The sequence below is a fragment of the Oryx dammah genome, unplaced genomic scaffold (assembly GCF_014754425.2).
Source record: "Oryx dammah isolate SB20612 unplaced genomic scaffold, SCBI_Odam_1.1 HiC_scaffold_18, whole genome shotgun sequence".
Taxonomy (NCBI): Eukaryota; Metazoa; Chordata; class Mammalia; order Artiodactyla; family Bovidae; genus Oryx; species Oryx dammah.
In genome coordinates this window covers 55924515-55946830 of record NW_024070202.1, presented here as the reverse complement: position 1 = coordinate 55946830, position 22316 = coordinate 55924515, and the positions used below count along the sequence as shown (strand labels likewise).

The following is a 22316-nucleotide window of genomic DNA, read 5'->3' as shown; positions in this document are numbered from 1 at the left end:
CTTCACGTCATGAGGAAACCATCTGCTGCCCTAAAATAACTGATATACTTAGGTAATTTATCTTGGATGTAATTTTCAAGGAAAGTAGGATATGATATAGTTGACAAATAATGAACAAGAATTTATGTTGTTGGTTGTCCTCGCTCGTTGGTAAATAGTATGACAATAGGGAGGTCACTTGAGCTCTCTGAATCTCGGTGAATGAATTTATGAAATTAAGGGACTGGACTAGATGAAACCAGCTAGAAAATTCTAAGTCATTTAAGTTTCAAATTGCTCCCTAATTCTGAAATCACTTAGTGAGATTAGGTCAAGACCACAAAACTTTCAATTTGTAAATAACAGACAATGAATATTAGAAAATTTAAAATTTTTAATAAATGTGCTTTGTTCACAAAATGTGAAAAAATACAACAAACACAAACATACATTTTCAGGTAAGCCACCTCCCACCACTTGGCAACTACCATTATAAACCACTTGATCTAGTCATAATCCTGAAGAAACCAAGCAAATGATCATTTGTTTTTGAAACATCAAATTGTTTTGGAGAATACTGTTGTAAATGTGACAGGAGGCCCTTTAACTTTATATCCAAATGAAATCATTTTCAAGAGTACCCATACAGTATTAGAAGGCTCTATGGACTTCTCTTGTCATTATGTAGAGAATCTGGCTCCAAGCCACAGGAATGCTTACATTTTAACATTTATATGTTAAATTGGCTTTGGTGGATATTAATACATATTAGTTTAAATTCTGCGCCAACCTAATTCTGAAGATGAATTTACAGTAACAAACGAGATTTATATATCCAAACGAACTTATACTAAATCAGAGTATAGGTTTTTATAAAGAGATATTTCTTTAAAGTACTATTTAAAATACACCATGCACACTTTGGAGCATAAGCAGAATCAACATCTGTAAACAATCAGAAGATTTTATAGCACCAACATTTTAGCTGTAACACAAAGGCTAAATCCAAGGTCAAATACTTATACCAGCCTCTCAAAAGTATGGTTTTCATTTACTTTCAAAGTAATTTTGTTTCATATGTTGTTTTCTTTGCCCTTAAGATGGCATTTAGCCCAATCACAGAAAATGCCTGTATGCTAAAGGGAGTACTACCAACACACATTTCTATGTTACCCTGAACACAGTACTTTTTTTTTTCCCCTCCTTTTTTTGGGTGAGCTACAAGATTTGACCTGTAGTGCTTAACTGGAAAGAAAGTCCTAATTTTTCTTTATAATTAAGTAATCTTAGTTATTGAAAGTAACTGCAAAACTTCAGGTTACTTCTGGCACATTTGAGCAACCAATATTTATTGCATTTACTCAACTGACTTTTAGGTTAATTACAATCTTGTTACTTTCATTAATTTAGAATTTGAAATTTAATTTGAAATATTGGGTACACACACTCAGCCATTTATATCTTACAGGGTAAATTTTGTATTTCTAAATAAAGTGTGACATTCAAAGTTAACTACAGCAATTCACAATAAGCACAAAAACACTTTTACCAGAGTAAAGAAGTGCAGTTTATGAATTTAGGATCAACTACTGAAAATGCAAGTTTCCTTTAAAAACACACACACACAACATTAACCATGAAATCTGAAACTGTGATATTTCAGTGCAAAAACCTCAGTATGAGGTAATTTTAATGTAATAACCACTTGAAAAAAAAAATCCACACAGTGGCACTCTTAAAAATGATAGTTTACATGACAATTGCTGGCTGACAAGACAATGTGGACTAAATGTTCTTAGCCATTTAAACATTTAAACTGATCTTGTCTTGTTGGACATATATTTCTCCTTAATCATTTGCTTCTGATTCAGAAACACAGAAAGGCATTTATCAATGTGGAAAGGGAAAATTCCCACAGCCAACTAATGTTTATATATTCAAAGACAAATTTCTGCTAGGGCTTTAGATAGAAACTAGAATACCAAAAGGTCAAAACCATTTTATGAGATTACCAGCAGAGGGTTAATTTAAAATTTTTCTATATAGTTTCCAGACTTGTAGTGCAGCACCTCCTTAACGGAAAGGTGAGGACCCTATTAAGGTTGGTCTAGGTAGAACATAAGTTCTCTTACAAGTGCAAACCCTTTCACAAAGGTGAGTTAGGTCAGTATCGAGTATTATTGTTCCTTGCTTAAATAGAAAATTTTGTAATGAAACCTAAATTTAAAAAAGTAAAAGTGAATTCTCACAGTTAAATATATACTCACCACCAATGCCCAAATCAACCAGAGGGATATGGAAACTCTATTTTGGCAATGGCGTTTACTGTACTGTGCTAATCAAATTAGAATACATACGTTGGGGGAAATAGATCCCCAATGTCTGACGTTGCCAAATGAGCAAGAAAGAAAAAGAATCATCATCAATTCCAAAAGGTCTAGGGAATGCTGAATCATCAGGCAAAGCCAAAATGGCTTTCTATAACAGGTAACAATTTAGTTAGAAAAAAAGAATAAGATAAGTGCATCACAAAACTGCTAAACCAATCTATCTCTGTCACATTTAACTTGTGAGTCATCAAAGTGCAATCTACAGCTTTCTACATACATATTTTAGTTTCTCATTGCAATGGTTTAAGTCAACACTGAGAGGATGAAAATAAAAATACATAGCAAATTATGCTTCATTTTTCACAATAGCACTAAAGAGAAAAAGGTACCTTTCTATAATATCTTAGTGCTAAATGCTAAGTAACAGTGGTTTCTGCTAGGACAGGAGTCACTCTGCATGAAACATTAAGCTTTCTCTATAAGAATAAATTTTAAAATCCAGAAGTAGAAAAAAATAGCAAACTCTGTAAACCTTTGCATTTCTTCTATGCAAACCAGGTTTTAAGTACTGAGTTCATGTTAGTATTTCTGATTAGTGTAAGCAATTAAGTTTAGGAATCTGGACTGAAAGGGTCTTTTGCTTTTATATTAACTTAAAAGTAATATGGGGTCTTCTAGCTCATAGAAAGGAATAGAGCTGGCTTGACTTTCTCCAGAATCTGAGTCATATGGAGCATCAGGGAGCTCTGTGAAACCATATGCTAGTTGTTCATCTTCTATATCTGATCGAACGTAGCAGGAAGGGTTAGAATATTCCTCATCTTCTATACTGTTGAAATCTTGAGGAATATATAACATCCCTGGGTAGTTTCTACTAACCAAGTCACTTGTGGTTTTTAGGGAGGTTTTTCTAAATGCCATCAGATGCATATGTGAAAATTTTGAATACTTGAAACGTTTAAAGCCCAGGGACTCTATAGCAATCTTCCAGCTTTTCATCATCATAGCATGACGGTTCTGATGGGAGGAATCAGGTGTGATGATAAGCAATAAACCATTTAACACTAACAGTTCATGGGCTTTCTTGCAGCAAATCCATCGCTGGTAAGGTGATGGAAAATAAGAAAGAAGAAGAGAGAAAACAACCACATGGAAAAGTTCTCCAGGAAGAGAATCAATAGGGTTTTTCAGCTGCTTCAAAAAGGCATCTATAGCATCTTGTGCAAGCTGGAGTGGTTGCTGAAGCTGCAAGTTCAAGAAGTCACATTTATATACACTCTGCAAAAAGAAAAAAACAAGGCATATTGAGAATTTTAAGATTACTTGCATCGAACTACACAAATTTTAAACCAAACTATTTCACAGCATTTCTATATAATTCAAGCTTTAAGTATGTACCTTTCACGTCTAAATTATTCCACTTACACAGTTATTCAACCAAAACTTTTACTCAGAAAAATCTCAGAGTAATTAAGCCTAGAGAATTTCTAGTCATCATTTAAAAAAATGTATTTCTGAGAAACAATTAAAAATACTTTTTAAATACATATATTGTTAAAATATTAAGGCTTTGTTTGAAATTTAACTTGGGTAAGAACTTACAGGGATGATTTATTTCTATACTTAGCCATACTTATCATTCACTTAAACATTTATAGTTACCTAAAACAGGCTAGTATAAAAATAACTTTAAACAAAAAATACTATGAAATGAAGATGAACCAAAGAAGTCAGAGGACAATGAAAGTGGATTTATAAATTTGTAAAAAAGCAAAATACCAAATCTTTTTAAAGTCATGTAAAGCATCTTTTCAATCCTTAACTTTAACCGTCTCAAAAGTAGTTTTAATAATATATCTATTGAAATAAACTACACATTAAATTTAATTAACTGAGTCAAGTGACTGTGAAGTACACTACAAGAAACAGCACTGCATCATTTGCTGAATATTAAAATTGTATGAAAATAATCCAGAATAAGAATGCAGTTTTAAAATTAGATAAAAGTAGCTATCCTTATATAAAACAATAGTTAGTTAATTATCAAAGATATGAGCTAATACCTTAGTCCCTCATTAGTGTATAGACAAGCTGGTCTCATTAGCATCTGGACTATCTATCAAGAAAAGCAATACATAAAGTTCTATTATATGGAAAGAGATTGTTTTTCTTCTTTTGTTCCTTTTGGAGGGGAGACTGGGATAGCTTTATTGAAGTATAAATTGATGTACAACCTGAATTAATAACCAACACATTTAAAGTGTACGTTTTTAATAAGTTTTAATGTTTATACACTTTTGAAACCACTACTGTAATCAAATTAAGAACAGATGCAACACTCCCTAAAGTTTTCTTGTGCCCCTTATATAGCTCTTCCTTTTATCCTCCCTGTTCTTTCTCATCACTAGGCAATCACTGATGTGATTTCTATCACTATAGATCAAGTGTGTATTTTCTAGAATTTAACATAAGTGGAATAGTACAGAATAATGTACTCTTATTTTGCCTGGCTTCCTTCATACAGCACAATTATTTTAAGATTCATTCTTTTTTTTTTTTGCATGTATTGATAATTTATTCCTTTTTAACAGCTGAGGTATGATACTATATAAAAGATATACCACGGTTTGTTTTTCCATATACCTTTCATAGATAACTTAGTTGTTTCTAATTTTTGGCAGTAACAACTAGAGCTGCTATGAGCATTCCTGTCTTTGAACAGACATGTTTCAATTGTCCTGGCAAATATCGAGGAAAGTAGTGGCTGGATCATATAGCATGTGCATGTTTAACTTTTAAAGAAACTCCAGAACTATTTTCAAAAGTGCTTAGACTGAATTTTACATTTCTACCAGGAGTTTATGGAAGTTCCAGTTTCTCCACCTCCTCCTCAACACTTTTTTTAAAATTTTATTTTTACTTTATTTTACTTTACAATACTGACACTTTTAAATTTTAATCATAGTCATAGGTGTGTAGTAGTATACTGAGGTTTGAATTTGGCTCTTCCTAATAAGTAGTGATGTTTACCTGGGTATCTTCTTTGGTGAAGTATCTGTTCAACTTTTTGCATGCTGAAAAATAGCTGGATCGTTAAAAACCTATTTTCTTATTGAATTTTGAGAGTTCTTTATTACAGATCCAAGTTCTTAATCAGATATATTGTTTGAAAATATTTCTCTCAGATTATATCTTTTCATTCTCTTAATGATGTCTTTTTTTTTATTGTAGTACTGTTGATTTACAATATTTTATTATTAATAGTTTCAGGTGTTTAGCATAGTGATTCAGTATTTTTATAGATTATATCCTATTGAAAGTTATTACAAAATAATAGTTATATTCCAGAGTGTTGTACAATATAGTCTTGTTGCTTATCAATTTTATATATAGTAGTTTATACTTCTTCATCATATAGTCCTATCTTGCCCTTGTTCCCTTCCCTCTTCCCCACTGGTAACCACAAGTTTGTTTTCTCTATCTGTGAGTTTGCCTCTGCTTTACTATATACATTTAGCTTTTAGATTCTCTATATAAGTGATAACATATAATATTTTGTCTTTCTCTGTCTCACTGCTTCACTTAATCTGATAATTTCTAGGTCCATCCATGTTGCTACAAATGGCATTATTTTATTCTTTGTTATGGCTAAGAAATATTCCCATTGTGCATATATATCACATCTTCTTTATCCATTCATCTTCTTGATGGACACTTAGGTTGCTTCCATATCTTTGCAATTGTAAATAATACTGTTATGAACATTGGGGTGCATGTATGTTTTCTAATTGGAGTTTTCTCCAAATACATGCCCAAGAGTGGGACTGCAGGATGATATGGTAATTCTAGTCTTAGTTTTTTAAAGAACCTCCAACAGAGTAGGTGGGTTCCCTTTTATTCACACCCTCTCCAGCATTTATTTCTTGTAGACTTTTTAATAATGGCCATTCTGACTGGTGGGAGGTGATACCTCATTGTAGTTTTGATTTGCATTTCTCTAACAATTAGTGATACTGAGCATCTTTTCATGTGCTTGTTGGCCATCAGTATGTCTTCTTTGTAACAATGTCTCTTTAGGGCTTCTGCTCATTTTCTGACTGGGTTTTTAAAATATATATAAAGTTGCATGAACTGTTTGTGTATTTTGGAAATTAATCCCTTACCAGTAGAATTGTTTCCATACATTTTCTCTCAGTCAGTAGGTTCTCTTTGGTTTCACTTATGGTTTCCTTTGCAGAAGCTTTTAAACTTAATTAGCTCCCATTTGTTTACTTTTGTTTCTATTTCCATTATTCTAGGAGATGGATTAAAAAATATTGTTGTGATTTATGTCAGAGAGTGTTCTGCCTATGTTTTTCTTTAATCCATGTTGAGTAGATTTTGTATAGATGTTAAGAGATTGAGCATTTTTTTGAACATTAAACCAGTCTTACACTCCTGGAATATGTCAAAATTTGCCGTAATATATTATCCTTTTTGAAATATTGTTGGGTTCAATATGCTAAAATTTTGTGGAGAACTTTTGTGTTTATATTCATGATGGATATGACCTATAGGTTTTTGTTGTTCTGTAATGTCTCTGGTTTTGGTATTGGGGAAACTCAGCAGTGGCCACAGGACTGGAAAAGGTCAGTTTTCATTCCAATCCCAAAGAAAGGCAATGACAAAGAATGCTCAAACTATTGCACAATTGCACTCATCTCACACGCTAGTAAAGTAATGCTCAAGATTCTCCAAGCCAAGCTTCAGCAATATGTGAACCGAGAACATCCTGATGTTCAAGCTGGCTTTAGAAAAGGCAGAGGAACCAGAGATCAAATGGCCAACATCTGCTGGATCATGGAAAAAGCAAGAGAGTTCCAGAAAAACATCTATTTCTGCTTTATTGACTAAGCCAAAGCCTTTGACTCTGTGGATCACAATAAACTGTGGAAAATTGTGAAAGAGATGGGCATACCAGACCACCTGACCTGCCTCTTGAGAAATCTGTATGCAGGTCAGGAAGCAACAGTTAGAACTGGACATGGAACAACAGACTGGTTCCAAATAGGAAAAGGAGTACGTCAAGGCTGTATATTGTCACCCTGCTTATTTAACTTATATGCAGAGTACATCATGAGAAATGCTTGGCTGGAAGAAGCACAAGCTGGAATCAAGATTGCTGGGAGAAATATCAATAAGCTCAGATATGCAGATGACACCACCCTTATGGCAGAAAGTGAAGAGGAACTAAAAAGCCTCTTGATGAAAGTGAGAGAGTGAAAAAGTTGGCTTAAAGCTCAACATTCAGAAAACGAAGATCATGGCATCTGGTCCCAACACTTCATGGCAAATAAATGGGGAAACAGTGGAATCAGTGTCAGACTTTAATTTTCTGGGCTCCAAAATCACTGCAAATGGTGACTGCAGCCATCAAATTAAAAGACGCTTACTCCTTGGAAGGAAAGTTATGACCAACCTAGACAGCATATTCAAAAGCAGAGACATTACTTTCCAACTAAGGTCCGTCTAGTCAAGGCTATGTTTTTTCTAGTGGTCATGTATGGATGTGAGAGTTGGACTGTAAAGAAAGCTGAGTGCCGAAGAATTGATGCTTTTGAACTGTGGTGTTGGAGGAGACTCTTGAGAGTCCCTTGGACTGCAAGGAGATCCAACCAGTCCATTCTGAAGGAGATCAGCCCTGAGATTTCTTTGGAAGGAATGATGCTAAAGATGAAACTCCAGTACTTTGGCCACCTCATGCGAAGAGTTGACTCGTTGGAAAAGACTCTGATGCTTGGAGGGATTGGGGGCAGGAGGAAAAGGGGACGACAGAGGATGAGATGGCTAGATGGCATCACGGACTTGATGGACCTGAGTTTGAGTGAACTCCGGGAGTTGGTGATGACAGGGAGGCCTGGCGTGCTGCGATTCATGGGGTTGCAAAGAGTCGGACACGACTGAGCGACTGAACTGAACTGAACTGAATGGCCTCACAGAATACGTTGAGAAGTGAAGTCATTTGAGCCTGGAGTCTTCTTTTTTATGGGGAAGTTTTTAACTGCCAATTAAAATTTATTTAATACATTGTGAGCTGTTAAGGTTGTCTATTTCTTTATGAGTGAGCTCTGGTAGTTATGTGTCTTCCAAAGAATTTGTCCATTTAATTTGTGGAATTTATTGGTGTAGATTTTTTTGCAATATTTATTATCCTTTCTTTTAATATTAGTAAAATATGTAGGATGTCATGTTTCTCTTTATTTCCTAATTGGTATGCTGAGTGATTTAATCAGTTTTATTGTTCTTCTCAAGTAGCATTTGCTTTCAATTGTTTCCCTACTATATTTCTGAAAGTTTTTTATTTCATTGATTCCTGCTATAATCTTATTATTTTCTTTCTTGCATTTTGGATTTAGTATGGGCTTTTTTTTTTTTTTCTAATTGAAAATTGATGTCATTGCTTTGAGACATTTCTTATTTTATAATAAAGGTGTTTAGTATTATATAATTTCCTTTAAGTACAGTATTACTCTATTTTTAAATTTATTTTTTGGCTGAGCCACATGGCATGTGGGCTCAGTTCTCTGACCAGGGATTGAACCCATGCACCCTGGATTGGAATCATGGAGTCTTAACTGCTGGACTGCTAGGGGAGTCTCTGAAGTACAGTGTAGTGATTTTAGAGGCATCCTATGCATACCTATGTTTTTGATAGCTTATGTTTTTATTTATCTTCATTCCAAAATATCTAATTTTCTTAGTGTTCTTTCACTGATGTTCTAATTATTCCATCAGTTATTGAAAGTTGATTAAATCTTCAACTATAATTTTATAAATGTCTGTAATTGCTACTTTATCAGTTTTTGGCTTATGTATTTTGAAGCTTTTATTAGATGCATAAATGTTGAAGACTGTTTTGTACTATTGATGAACTGATCTTTTTAAGATGAAATAAGCAACTTTATTGCTAGTGATATATTTTACTCTAACATCTACTTTGTCTGATTTTAATAGTGTCATTCTAAATCTTTTGACCATCCTACTTGTGTGGGATGAAGTGCATTTCCTATAGGCAACATGTATTTGAGTCCTGTTTTTTAATCCAGTCTGACAATTTCTACCTTTTAATTGGGTGGTTAAGCCATGTCTATTTAATGTGATTATTGGGAAGCTTAAGTTTAAAGGTATAATATTGCTATTTATTTTCTATGTTTCCCATCTGTTCATTGTTTCCTTTCTTCTCTATATGCCATCTTTTGGATTAAAGAAATTTCTTTATGATCCTATTTTATCTCCTTTGCTAATTTATTAGCTGTAACTCTTTATTTTACTAGTTGCTTTAGAATTTATAGTCTACATCTTTTACCTATCATAATATCTTACATCTTTTACCTTCACATAATATCTTACCACTTAATATATAGTATAAAAACCTATTACTATACATATAGTATATTTCCCTTTTTCCTCTCTTGTGCTATTGTTATCATACATTTTTATATAGATTATAAACTCAATTTTACAGTTGACTCTTGAACACATGCCATGAGTTTTCACTGCACAGGTCCAATTAGACATGGGTTTATTTTTAAGAAATATACAGTCAGTTCTCTGTATCTGTGGACATAGAACCCAGGTAAGACCTGACTCTAAGGGCTTGAGCATCCAGATTTTGACACCTGTGGTGGTGGTGGGGTGTCCCGGAACCATTCCCCTGGGATGCTCAAGGCCAGCTCTATTATTAGCTTTTATCAAATTTGGAAGAATTCTGACCATTATTTTATTTCTTTTATTCTCTTCTCCCCCTTTTTGAGGGAACTCCAATTGTGCTTATATCTGGCCACTTGAAACTGACTCACTGTTTGCTGATGCTCTTCCATTAAAAAAAAAGTCTATTTACTTTTGGGTAGTTTCAATTGTTATGTCCTCAGTTTAACTTCTGTAATAGCTAATGTACTATTAGTCCCATTTAGTACATGTTTCATATCATACACCATAGTATCCATCTTCAGAAGTTATATTTGGCTATTTTTAATTCTCTCTCATAGCTCTACTTTTTATACATATAAAATATAGTTATAACATTCCCATCTTAATGTCCTTGTTTCCTAATTTTAACATCTGTGGCAGTTCACAGTTGCTTTCTGTTAGAAGACTGATCTCATTGTGGGTCCTATTCTCTTGCTTCTTTACTTGGCTGATTACTTTTTTATTGGATGTCAGGTATGGCGAATTTTACTTTGCTCTGTACTGGATTACTCTGTACTGCTATAAATATTCTAACTTTGTTCTGGGATGTATTAATAGTTGAATTATCTGGAGACAGTTTGATTTTTTTGGTTCTTGTTTCCAGATTTGTTTCATGGGACTAGAGCAGCCTTCAGTCGAAGGTTAATTATTCTTCACTACTGAGGCCATTATTAATTATTCTCCACTACTGGGCTTCCCTTGTAGCTCAGTTGGTAAAGAATCTGCCTGCAATGCAGGAGACCTGGGTCAATCCTGGGTCAGGGAAGACCCCCTGGAAAAGGAAATGGCAACCCACTCTAGTATTCTTGCCTGGAGAATCCCATGGACAGGCTACAGTCCATGGGGTCCCAAGAGTCGGACACAACGACTAAACCACCACCACCACTGAGGTAAGGCAGTTTTGTGTACTCTACCCAAGGCACTGTGATTCTTGAGGTTTTCAGTGTGGCTAGGGGGAACAGGTACTGCTTTCCAGCCTGTGTGAGTGCACCACACGATATAACCCTTAGACCTTTGAAGTGGTACACCCTCCAGGTTCATATAGTTTTCTCACAGAAATGTACTGGTAAGTACTCAGTTGAGTACACAAGAATAATTCTTTGCAGACCTCTGGAATTTTCTCTTTGTGGAGCTCTCACATCTTTGGTACTTTGTCCATGAACCCTAGCTGTCTTGATATCCCACGCCTTTCACCTCTGCCTCCATAATTCAGGGTTACCAGCTGTGCTCTGCTTGGGATCCACTGTTTGTGCCACATACTGGAAACTCTCTGAAGACTATGTGCTGGTAAAACTGTATGCCTCACTTGTTTTTCCATCTCTTGGGGATCACTGTCCTTCATTACCTGATGTACAGTCTCTTGTATATTATTCTGAATATTTTGTCAACATTTTAGTTGCTGCAGGCAGGAGGAAAGAGGGTCAGACTGGTCCCTGTCACTGCATCTTGCCTGGAAGTATAAGTCCCTTCCTTTTGTTTTAAAATTAGTTATAGGGTTCTGGGAACTATAAAAGTCTGATTCTACTACTAAACTTATGTTCTTCTGCCTTCCTTAATGGTTTTACAGTTGAAAATTTATAGCCCTATCTATAAATAATTTAATATTTTAAGAATAATATTTAAGCTTGAGGTTTAGCTTAAATGGTCATCATGTCTTAGCAGTCACTGAAGGATATCTCTAATGTGTATCTTGAGGAAGGAAGGGGAGAGAATCCATGTGCAAATCGACCTGCACTTTAAACTATAACTCTGGGACTTCCTCTGCGGTCCAGTGGCCAAGATTCTGTGCTCCCAAAACAGGAGGCCCAGGGAACTAGATCCTGTGTGCCACAACTAAGACCTGGCATAGCCAAATAAATAAGTAAATATTTAAAAGAAAATAAAATAAGACTATAGCTTCTGATGGCACAGGAATTCTCTACCTTTATAAAGCAGAGATAATAGTAAAGGTTTCTAGCATTTTCTTGTCAATGTTAGTCATAAAGATTGCCAAGCTCATTAAAATTAAAGAATAAATTCATTTAAAAGTTGACACTTCAGGCAGGAATTTTTCAATTATAACAGCAAACTTTTCTTTAGCACTTACTATATAATAGGCCCTTTGCTAGATGCTTTAAGTACTTTTATAGGTATGGTCCATTACAAACCTCACTGAACAGAGGAGAAAACTGAGGCTCAGACAGTCAAAGTGAGGTTGAAAGTAAGATTTCTTTCTCTTTTTAAAGTACTTATGGAGTACTTAATAAGCCAGGCACTCTTCTAGATCCTGGGAGCATAATGGTGGGGGTAAAAAAAATCTCTGACCCTTAGAGTTTATACTGTTACATAATCTCTTCATAGCAATAAAAATTAGTAAAAATTTTTTCATGCCTGGTGCCATATCAAAAGTTAAAACTGCAAAAGTTATGAATTTATGTCACTGAGGGAAATAAATTTAATTTTAAAAGCAGAGGAAACATTCTTTTTAAAGTTAAAGTAGTTTTATCTACTAAGTACAAATTTGGCAGTCTCCAAGACCCTGCTCTTTACTATTCCATATTAGCTCTACATCACAGTACATTTCAGAAAGACATGCATTAAAAAAATCAAAATAAAAAATAAAAAGCTGAAACATTACACCTTTGAACTTTGCAACCTACTACAATTTCTTGACTCCAATGACAGATGATAAACAAGAAACAAAATGACAAATATGGTATTGGTCAAATTAATATTAGCTAAAGAAATGCTCAAATTTTCATAGACTATACATTTATTTTTGAATAGAAAGAGCCTCTTATCAACTTGTACACAGGAAATATATTTGCTATTTCAGGAGTGTAAAGACAGTGCTTTCCTTTGTATATATACATGTAAAATGTTCAAGTCTCAGAACAAAACAAACAGAACTATGCATACCTCTACAGCAGGTACAATGTCTATGCCAACAGTTAGAAATTCTTCAAACTTCAGAAATGGGTTAAAGCAGCTGCCAACGTCAAGTAATCTGATCTTTCCTGAGGTTTGTAGCAACCTAAAAATAGATTATTTTCAGTGTATGCCTTTTATAATATGAAATAAAATATAAGAAAAATTCAAACGTTTGAGAATAAAAAAGATACATAGACTATTGGCTTTTTGGTCTCAGGATCCCTTTACATGTTTAAAAATTACTGAGGGCCTTGAAGAACTCTTTCGTTTATGCAAGTTATATCTACCAATAATACCATGTTTGAAACCAAAACTCAGTGGTTTAAAAACATTAATTCATAATGAAAATCTAAATTAGAAAGGTAGTAAAAGTGAGTTATTGTTTTACATTTTTTCAAGTCTTTAATGTCTGGCTTAATAGAAGATGAATGGATTCTCTTTATCTGCTTTTCATTCAAGCTATTGTAATATCACATGCCATGAAATTTCTAGAAAACTCAACCCTAGATTCAAGAGAGACTGAAAGTAGAAAAGGCAAATGACATTTTAGTATTATTATGAAAATAATTTCCTCCCCAAAGAGACCCTGGAAGGCTCTCAGATTCCTAGATCGCATTTTGAAAACTATAGATGAGAGAATCCATTCACAAATTAATTCTCAGTTGCCAACATAATGATGTCAATGACTTAAGGACCAAAGAGAAAAGCTGTTATAGAATAGTATTTTTGGGTGGGATGATTTGGGAGAATGGCATTGAAACATGTATAATATCATATATGAAACGAGTCACCAGTCCAGGTTCAATGCATGATACTGGATGCTTGGGGCTGGTGCATTGAGACGACCCAGAGGGATGACGGGGAGGGAGGAGGGAGGGCGGTTCAGGACGGGGAACACATGTATACCTGTGGCGGATACATGTTGATGTATGGCAAAACCAATACAATATTGTAAAGTAATTAACCTCCAATTAAAATAAATAAATTTATATTTAAAAATTAAAAAAAAGAAAGTGAACAAATATCTAAAAAAAATAGAATAGTATTTTTTAAGTAATGAAAAAATTTTATTTTGTGCAGGAGCATGCCTCATTTACGAAAGTAGTAGGAAAAAAGAAGGTAACCAAACTATACATGATCATTAAAGTTAGTCAAATGCAGCTAATATGGATCTGAAGAAGTGAAGTGAAGTTAAAGTTGCTCAGTTGTGTCCAACTCTTTGTGACCCCATGGGCAGTCCATGGAATTCTCTAGGCCAGAATACTGGAGTGGATAGCCTTTCCCGTCTCTAGGGGATCTTCCCAACCCAGGGATCAAACCCAGGTCTCCCACATGCAGGCGGCTTCTTTACCAGCTGAGCCACAAGGAAAGCCCAATATGGATCTACATAGCAGCAAATAAGGATGAAGGAAAACAGTAGAATTTTGTTGGTCTAGTTTTCATATGGTAAAGCAATAATAAAAACCAACTTCAGACATATGCATTTTCACTGATATTTAGAAAAATTTTCTGAAAAAATTATGAGTAGATACTGGAAACATAAAGGAAAGAAATATAGTGAAATAATTGAGTAAATAAATGGAATCTTGGGTTCTTTAAAGTCTATAGGGCACAAAAAAATCTGCCCAGCTTCTGTTCCTTATACCTTGGCTAGTATACTGCCATAGGATCCATTAGAGAGGTGTTAAACTATACTAAGCTCCTAGAAAAGGCACTATAAGTCAAAATAATATAAAGATTTTTTTTCATAAATGAATGCAATAAATAGGAGTATGTTTTTAACCAAGAGCCTGATATCCTAACATTTTATAGAAATGACCAGAATCACCATCTGATCATAAATAAACTATACAGGATCAGTCTGGTACAGGACATGGCAGGTTATAGTACTGTAAAAACAGTATGAACATATCAAAATATTTGTCAATAAAATTTTATTTAAAAAACTCATCTAAAGAGGGGGTTATAGGGTATAAAGAAATAAAAGAATTAGCACTCTCAGCAAAAAGAGCTGCTCCTTGGGCTCAAGAGGTAATTTTCTGTACTGCAGCAAAATCAAGAAGTCAATTATTGTGTAGTCCAAGTGACATGTATAACAATCATCTGTAAAGCTGAATTAAATTTAGTGATACTTGAAATATTACAATACCCTAGCTCCAAGGAAGAAGGTGACAAGCGTACTTTTGCGGTATAGGTTGCAAGCTGTCAAATGGGGCAAAAGACTGAGTAGATATAAACCATGGAAATGCCTGGCATATAGTTGACATTTACTGCTGAATTAACAAATATGAATACTCAAATCATAACCAGTTAGACTAAATGAGAACCTGTAACAATATGTAACGCTAAATACATCACTAGATTGCCATTCTAATCCTTACATGGAGCTATGGTTAAGAACAGGAGTTCTGGAATCAAAGACTTAAAACGTGATTCATGTCTCTATATCACACAGTCCTTTATCTGTGTGATACGGAGACAACAATGATAGTCGCACTTAAGAGTTGTTTCCAGGATTAAATGAGATTACATTTATAATGTTTGACCTAGTATGTGGTACATGGTAAATGCTGAAAAAGGTGGTAGATATTGTTAGCTATTAACATCCTGTTATATTATAAAATCCTATGTGGTTTGTCCACTAATGACCTTCCTAAACATAGTAAAAGCAGAATTTGCCTTACACTATTCTGATAGATCTAATAAACTGGGTAGAAAAAAAATTTGTAACAGTTTAAAAGGTGCTTCTTATAAACTTTCTACCTGAATAGAGTATTCTGAATCATTTAAGTGGATTCAACATCAAATACGAAAGTGAAAGTCACTCAGTTGTGTCTGACTCTTTGCGACCCCATGGACTATACAGTCTATGGAATTCTCCAGGCCAGAATACTGGAGTGGGTAGACTTTCCCTTCTCCAGGATATCTTCCCAATCAGGGATCAAATCCAGGTCTCATGCATTGCAGGCGGTTTCTTTACCAGCTGAGCCACAAGAGGGGTTTCCCTGGTGGCTCCCAGGTGTGGTCAGTGCCCCTGACACTGTGACAGGCCACAGTCAACCCACGTCTCTGCCAGAGACTCCTGGACACTCACAGGCAAGTCTGGATCGGTCTCTTGTGGGCTCACTGCTCCTTTCTCCTGGGTCCTGGTGTACACAAGGTTTTGTTTGTGCCCTCCAAGAGTCTCTGTTTCCTCAGTCCTGTGGAAGTTCTGTAATCAAATCCCACTGGCCTTCAAAGTCAAATCCATTGGGGATTCTCAATCTTTTTTGCCAAATCCTCAGGTTGGGAAGTCTGTTGTGGAGCCTAGAACTTTCACACCAATGCGAGAACTTCTTTGGTATAATTGTTCTCCAGTTTGTCTCTTGCCCACCCAGCAGCTCTTCCCAGATAGTGGATGGTGCTAGTGGTAAAGGACTTGCCTGCCGACACAGGAGATGTGGGTTCAATTCCTAGATTGGGAAGATCCCCAGAAGAAGGAAATGGCAACCCAATCCAGAATTCTTGCCTGAAAAATTATATGGACAGAGTAGCCTGGCAAGCTACAGTCTATGGAGCTGCAAAGAGACACTTTTTAATATAACTTAATATAATGGAATAACTTAATAACATTGTTGTTCAGTCATTTAGTCATGTCTGACTCTTTGCAACCCCATGGACTGCAGCATGCCAGGCTTCCCTGTCCTTCACTATCTCCTAGAGTTTGCTCAAATTCATGTCCATTGAACTGGTGATGCTATAAAACCATCTCATTCTTTGCTGCCCTTTTCTCCTTTCACTTTCCATCTTTCCCAGCATCAGGGTCTTTTCCAATGAGTTGTCTCATCGCATCAGGTGGCCCAAGTATTGGAGCTTCAGCTTCAGCATCAGTCCTTCCAATGAACATTCAGGGTTGATTTCCTTTAGTACTGACTGGTTTGATCTCCTTGCTGTCCAAGAGACTCTCAAGAGCCTTCTCCAACACCACAATTTGAAAGCATCAGTTCTTCAGTGCTCAGCCTTCTTTTTGGTCCAACTCTCAAATCTGTACCCAACTACTGGAAAAACCATAGCTTTGATTGTACAGATCTTTATTGGCAAAGTGATGTCTTTGCTTTTTAATATGCTGTCTAGGTTTGTCAAAGTTTTCCTTCCATAGAGCAAGCGTCTTTTAATTTCATGGCTACAGTCATCGTTTGCAGTGATTTTGGAGCCCAAGGGTGAAAAAAAAAACCGTCACTGCTTCTATTTTTTCCCCTTCTATTTGCCATGAGGTGATGGGACCAGATGTCATGTTCTTAAGTTTTTTGAATGTTGAGTTTTAAGCCAGCTTTTTCACTCTCCTCTTTCACTGTCATCTAGAGGCTCTTTAGTTGCTGTTCACTTCCTGCCATTAGCATGGTATCAACAGCATATCTGAGGTTGTTGCTCTCAGTAATACACTTAATCCCGTTTCAAATTTCTTTGGTTTAGCTCTGCAATTTTTTTTTTTTTTACATCAAACATATATTTACAGTTTAAACACTAATCACACAGTGAAGAGAACATCAAATAAATACTACCCAGGTGCATCCTAGAAACACAATCTTCCCTGACAACATCCCCAAATCCATTCTGTGAAGGCAGCCACTTTCCTGATTTTAGTGATAAACATTCCCTCGGTTTCCTTTTATAGTCTTCCCACCATGAATGTTTTCTGAGTAATACAGTTTCACACTGCACATTTGCTTTTGTGACTTTCTTCTTTCACTTAATATAAATTTGTGAAGGTCATCTCTATTTCTATAATTTAATTCAGATTCACTGCTGTGTTTGTAGTACCTTTTACACAACACATCCCATTGTGATTTTGATGAGAATGGTACTGAGTCTAAAGATCATTTGGGAAGAATTAACATCTTTACAATATCAAGTCTTCTAATGCATGGACATGCTATTATTCTCCATCTACTTAGGTTTCTTTCATTGTCGCCAAACAGCTTTAACAATTTCTCTTAAAGGTCCCATGTATATTTTATTGGATTTATATTTCTCGTTAGCTCAAGAAATTTGTTAGCATAATTTTTTGATGCTATTACTGCTTTCCCCCTATGGATAAACCCTCTTATTTTTTTAAAAAATTTAATTTTTCATTGTTGGTTACAGAAATGCAACTCATTTTGTATAATGATTTGTATCAGGCAGCTTGACTAAGTTTCTGTTATTTCAACTGCTAATCTGTATATTGAGTATCCTAGTCTAGGTATATAGTTATATGAAATCTGTGAAAAACATTTCTTATTTCTTTTCTTGTCTATCCATCCACCCACCCATCCATCCATCTATTTTTTGCCTCACTGCTTTTCCCAGGACTTCTGTTGTTGTTCAGCTGCTAAGTCGTGTCTGACTCTTTGCAACCCCATGGACTAGAGCACACCAGGCTTCCCTGTCCTTCACTATCTCCCAGTGTTTGCTCAAACTTCAGGCCTCTAATACAGTACTAAACAGGACTAATACAAGCAGTTACTATTTTCAGTCTCAGGAGAGACATTAAGTATAAGTTCACCATTAATATATAATTCACTATTAAACACAATGACTGCTGCAGGTTTTATATAGAAAACTTGATAAAGCTGAAGAAGCTCTTCTTATACTTTGCTAGTTCCTTTTGTTAAAAAAATTTTTCACAGAAATCTATGTTGGATTTTATGAAATGCACTCTACCCAGCTACTGAGATATGACTTTAATTTGTTTATGTGATACAGTACACTCAGTTCTGTAGTGTTAAATCAAGCCTGCATTATTGGGAATAATCTGATTTGGTTTTGATAAATTATTCTTTTTATATATTAAAGGATTTGTTTTATATATGTATATACAGCTGGTTCTATCTGTGGTGGTTCTGGTCTATAAAGTCATCACAATCACTGAACCATGCTCCTAAGGGAAACAGAAGATTATGCCTCTGATTACAATACTTTAATTATCAGATCAACATATAACTTGGATTTATGTGTATTTCTGTTTAAAAATACCTTATTTAATATATATTACAATGCATCAACACTGAACTCACAACCAACACCATTATAACTCATGCCTAAGAGAGGCATATCTAATATAGTACTTTCTCTGTAAGACATCATACAGCCTTCTTGTTTTTAGATATACTTTGTTTATGCTTAGGGGTCATTTTAAAAGTAAAATCAATAAAAAGACTGAAAAAGGGACATTTTTATACTTGAGAATTGAACAATGAGGAAGAGCTTGCCTTGCTCAACTTCAGCTAGGAAGGTGTATGTCAGATGACTTAAATTTTTTGCCACACTGAGCATGTCCAAAAATGAGACTGAAAATACCAAGGGTACTGATCTTGGAATTAAATTTTATTGATTAGGTGAATTTGCAGATATGGAATTTTTGAATAATGAAGATAAACAGTGTACACACACACACACACACATATTTGCATCTATGTTCATAAGTGAGACCAGACTATAATTTTCTACTCTTGCACTGTCAAGAGTTTTCATGTAAAGGTTATGCTAGACTCTTAAGGTGAGTGCAGGAGAATTCTTTTCATTCTATTTTTAGGAGTATATGTAAGAATAGACTTCATTTTCCCTTTAATGCTTATCAGAAATTGCTGGTAAAGCCATTTAGGCCTAGAGTCTTATTTATGAAAAGATTTTTAACCACTAATTTAATTTCTTTATTATTAACATCCACAAAGTTATTCAGTATTCTTCTACTATTTTTTAAATGTCTTCAGTATGTATTGCTATATTCACCCTTTTTAATATTGAAATTGGTTATTTGTGACTTTTGTTTTTTGGGATGTACCTCACCCAGAGATTTCTAATTTTAATGGTCATTATAAAATTCCAGGTTTTATATTTGTTGACTTTTTCTACCTTCCTGCTGTTTATTTTTTTCACTTTTTTGGTGGGGAAGGAGCTTATTTGCTGAGTTATCTTTGACTTTTTCTTTTTAACTCTTTAAAAATAATTTTGTTTATTTATTCACTTTTGGCTGTGCTGGGTCTTCACTGCTTTGCAGGTTTAGCTGCAGTGAGCAAGGGCTCCTCTCTGGTGGTTCAGTTCAGTTCAGTTCAGTCGCTTAGTCATGTCTGACTCTTTGTGACCCCATGAATTGCAGCACGCCAGGCCTAGTGTGCAGGATTCTCACTGTGGTGGCTTCTCTTGCTGCAGAACATGGACTCTAGGTTGTGTTGCAGCTTTAGTTCTGGCTCATGAGCTTAGTTACTCTGTGGCATGTGGGATCTTCCCAGACCAGGGCTTGGACCCCTGTCTCCTGCACTGGCAGTAAGATTCTCTACCACTGAGCCATCAGGGAAGCCCATCTTTAACTTCTTGAGACAGACTCTTAATTCATTAGTTTTCAGTTTTTCTTTATACTATAGCATTTAAGCTATACATTTTCCTTTAAGTGATGCTATAGCTATACCACAAAGTTTTAATAAAAAGCATTTTTGTGACATTTTTGGACAAAAAATTCTTCACTAAAAATATTATTTAGTTGAAAATATTTTTACTTTTTATTATAATTTTTCAGCTCATGGGTTTTTTTGGGAAGGTTATTTACTAATTTCTAAACCTTTGGGTACTTTCTAATTCCCATTTGGTACCAATTTCTCACTTAATAGCATTGTCTGTATAATTCAACCCTTTGAGTCTTACTGACATTTGCCTTATAAATTTTTATAAATTAATAACATTTAAAATATTTACTATAATTTCTAAATAACATTTTTGGTAAATGTTATCTGTACAGTATAGTTGAAATGAATTATTTTGTAGTTTTGGGCTACATTATTCCACATATGAGCCACTCTGGTGGCCTCAGAGGTTAAAGCGTCTGCCTGCAATGCAGGAGACCTAGGTTCAATCCCTGGGTCGGGAAGATCCCCTGGAGAAGGAAATGGTAATCCACTCCAGGACTGTTGCCTGGAAAATCCCATGGACAGAGGAGCCTGGTAGGCTACAGTCCATGGGGTCGCAAAGAGTCGGACATCACTGAGCGACTTCATTATTTATTAGTAAATTCTCAGACTTAGCATGCATGCAGAGCTTAGAGTTATTTGTCACTTAGACTGGAATGGAAAGCATTTTCTCCAGAGCAGGGGTGTTCAATAACATTTCTGAGAAAGAATCAAAATCTGGAGCTGTTTCAGGCAGGCCAAGGGAAGGAACTGATTGGAAACAGGATTCATTCTCTGGGCCTGGTTTAACCTGCAAGTGAGCCAGGTGCCTCAGGCCAGAGGGGAGTACATGGTGGCCTCAGAGGTTAAAGCGTCTGCCTGCAATGCAGGAGACCTGGGTTTGATCCCTGGGTTGGGAAGATGCCCTGGAGAAGGAAATGGCAACCCACTCCAGTATTCTTGCATGGAGAATCCCATGGATGGAGGAGCCTGGTGGGCTACAGTCCACGGGGTCGCAAAGAGTCAGACATGACTGAGTGACTTCAATTACCTATTCTACATATGGCTGTTAGGTTGTTAACTATGTTGTTCAAATATTCTACTGTGAATTTCTGCTCTCTGTTATTGAGAAGATTTCAAATTTTTTTTTAAAGAAGCAGAAAAATATCTTTATAAATTGATAAAACAGCACCACCTTCACAGTGTTGTATGAAGATTAAATGAGTTAACTACACGCTATACACGAGGACAAGGAGTAAAGAAGGAATAATTACCAAAAGTTTAGTATAGTTTAAAAAAAAAAAAAAGGCTCTGGAGAGAGATAATCAATAGAACTCTATATTTACTGGTGCTTTACTACCAAGTGACCTTAGAAATTTTACTTACACATTGTGTGTCTGTTTCCTCATATGTAAAATGAGGAGAGGAGCTACCCCACGTCCGAGGTCAGGGGCAGCGGCCTAGAGTGCCAGCGGCCATTCTAATTCTAAAATTTCAGATCGGTTCTTGATAGAATAAAATATTACCTCCTTACTTATTTGAAATCTGTCTATATCAATATCCTGCTGAAAATAATCAAATAAACAAAAACTAAGACTTAAAAAAAAAGCACACCTGCCTGAAACATCCCCAGATGTTGATTCTTTCTCAGAAATGTTATTGAACACCCCTGCTCTGAAGAAAATGCTTTCCATTCCAGTCTCAGTGACAAAGAACTCTAAGCTCTGCGTGCATGCTAAGTCTGAGAATTTACTAATAAATAGTGAAGTCTCTCAGTCATGTCCGACTTTTGCTACCCCATGGACTGTAGCCTACCAGGCTCCTCTGTCCATGGGATTTTCTAGGCAACTGTCCTGGAGTGGATTGCCATTTCCATCTCGCAAGCGCGGCAGCCGGCGCACTAAGCGCGGCCGGCTGCGAGCGCCGGCGCACTAAGCGCGGCCGGCTGCGAGCGCCGGCGCACTAAGCG

At 35.6% G+C, this 22316-nt stretch overlaps 1 protein-coding gene across 1 annotated transcript in view; it reads right to left on the bottom strand.

Annotated features, from left to right (window-relative positions):
• Positions 1-353: 353 nt before the first annotated feature.
• Positions 354-22316, bottom strand: part of BMT2 (base methyltransferase of 25S rRNA 2 homolog) — a 78362-nt gene continuing 56399 nt past the window's right edge. The window contains exons 4-5 of the mRNA XM_040260156.1: positions 12936-13050; positions 354-3587 (exon numbers count right to left, since the gene is read on the bottom strand). Coding sequence (XP_040116090.1) covers positions 2958-3587; positions 12936-13050 — 745 coding nt within the window. The 3' untranslated portion in view covers positions 354-2957. The remainder of the gene's footprint in view (positions 3588-12935; positions 13051-22316) is intronic.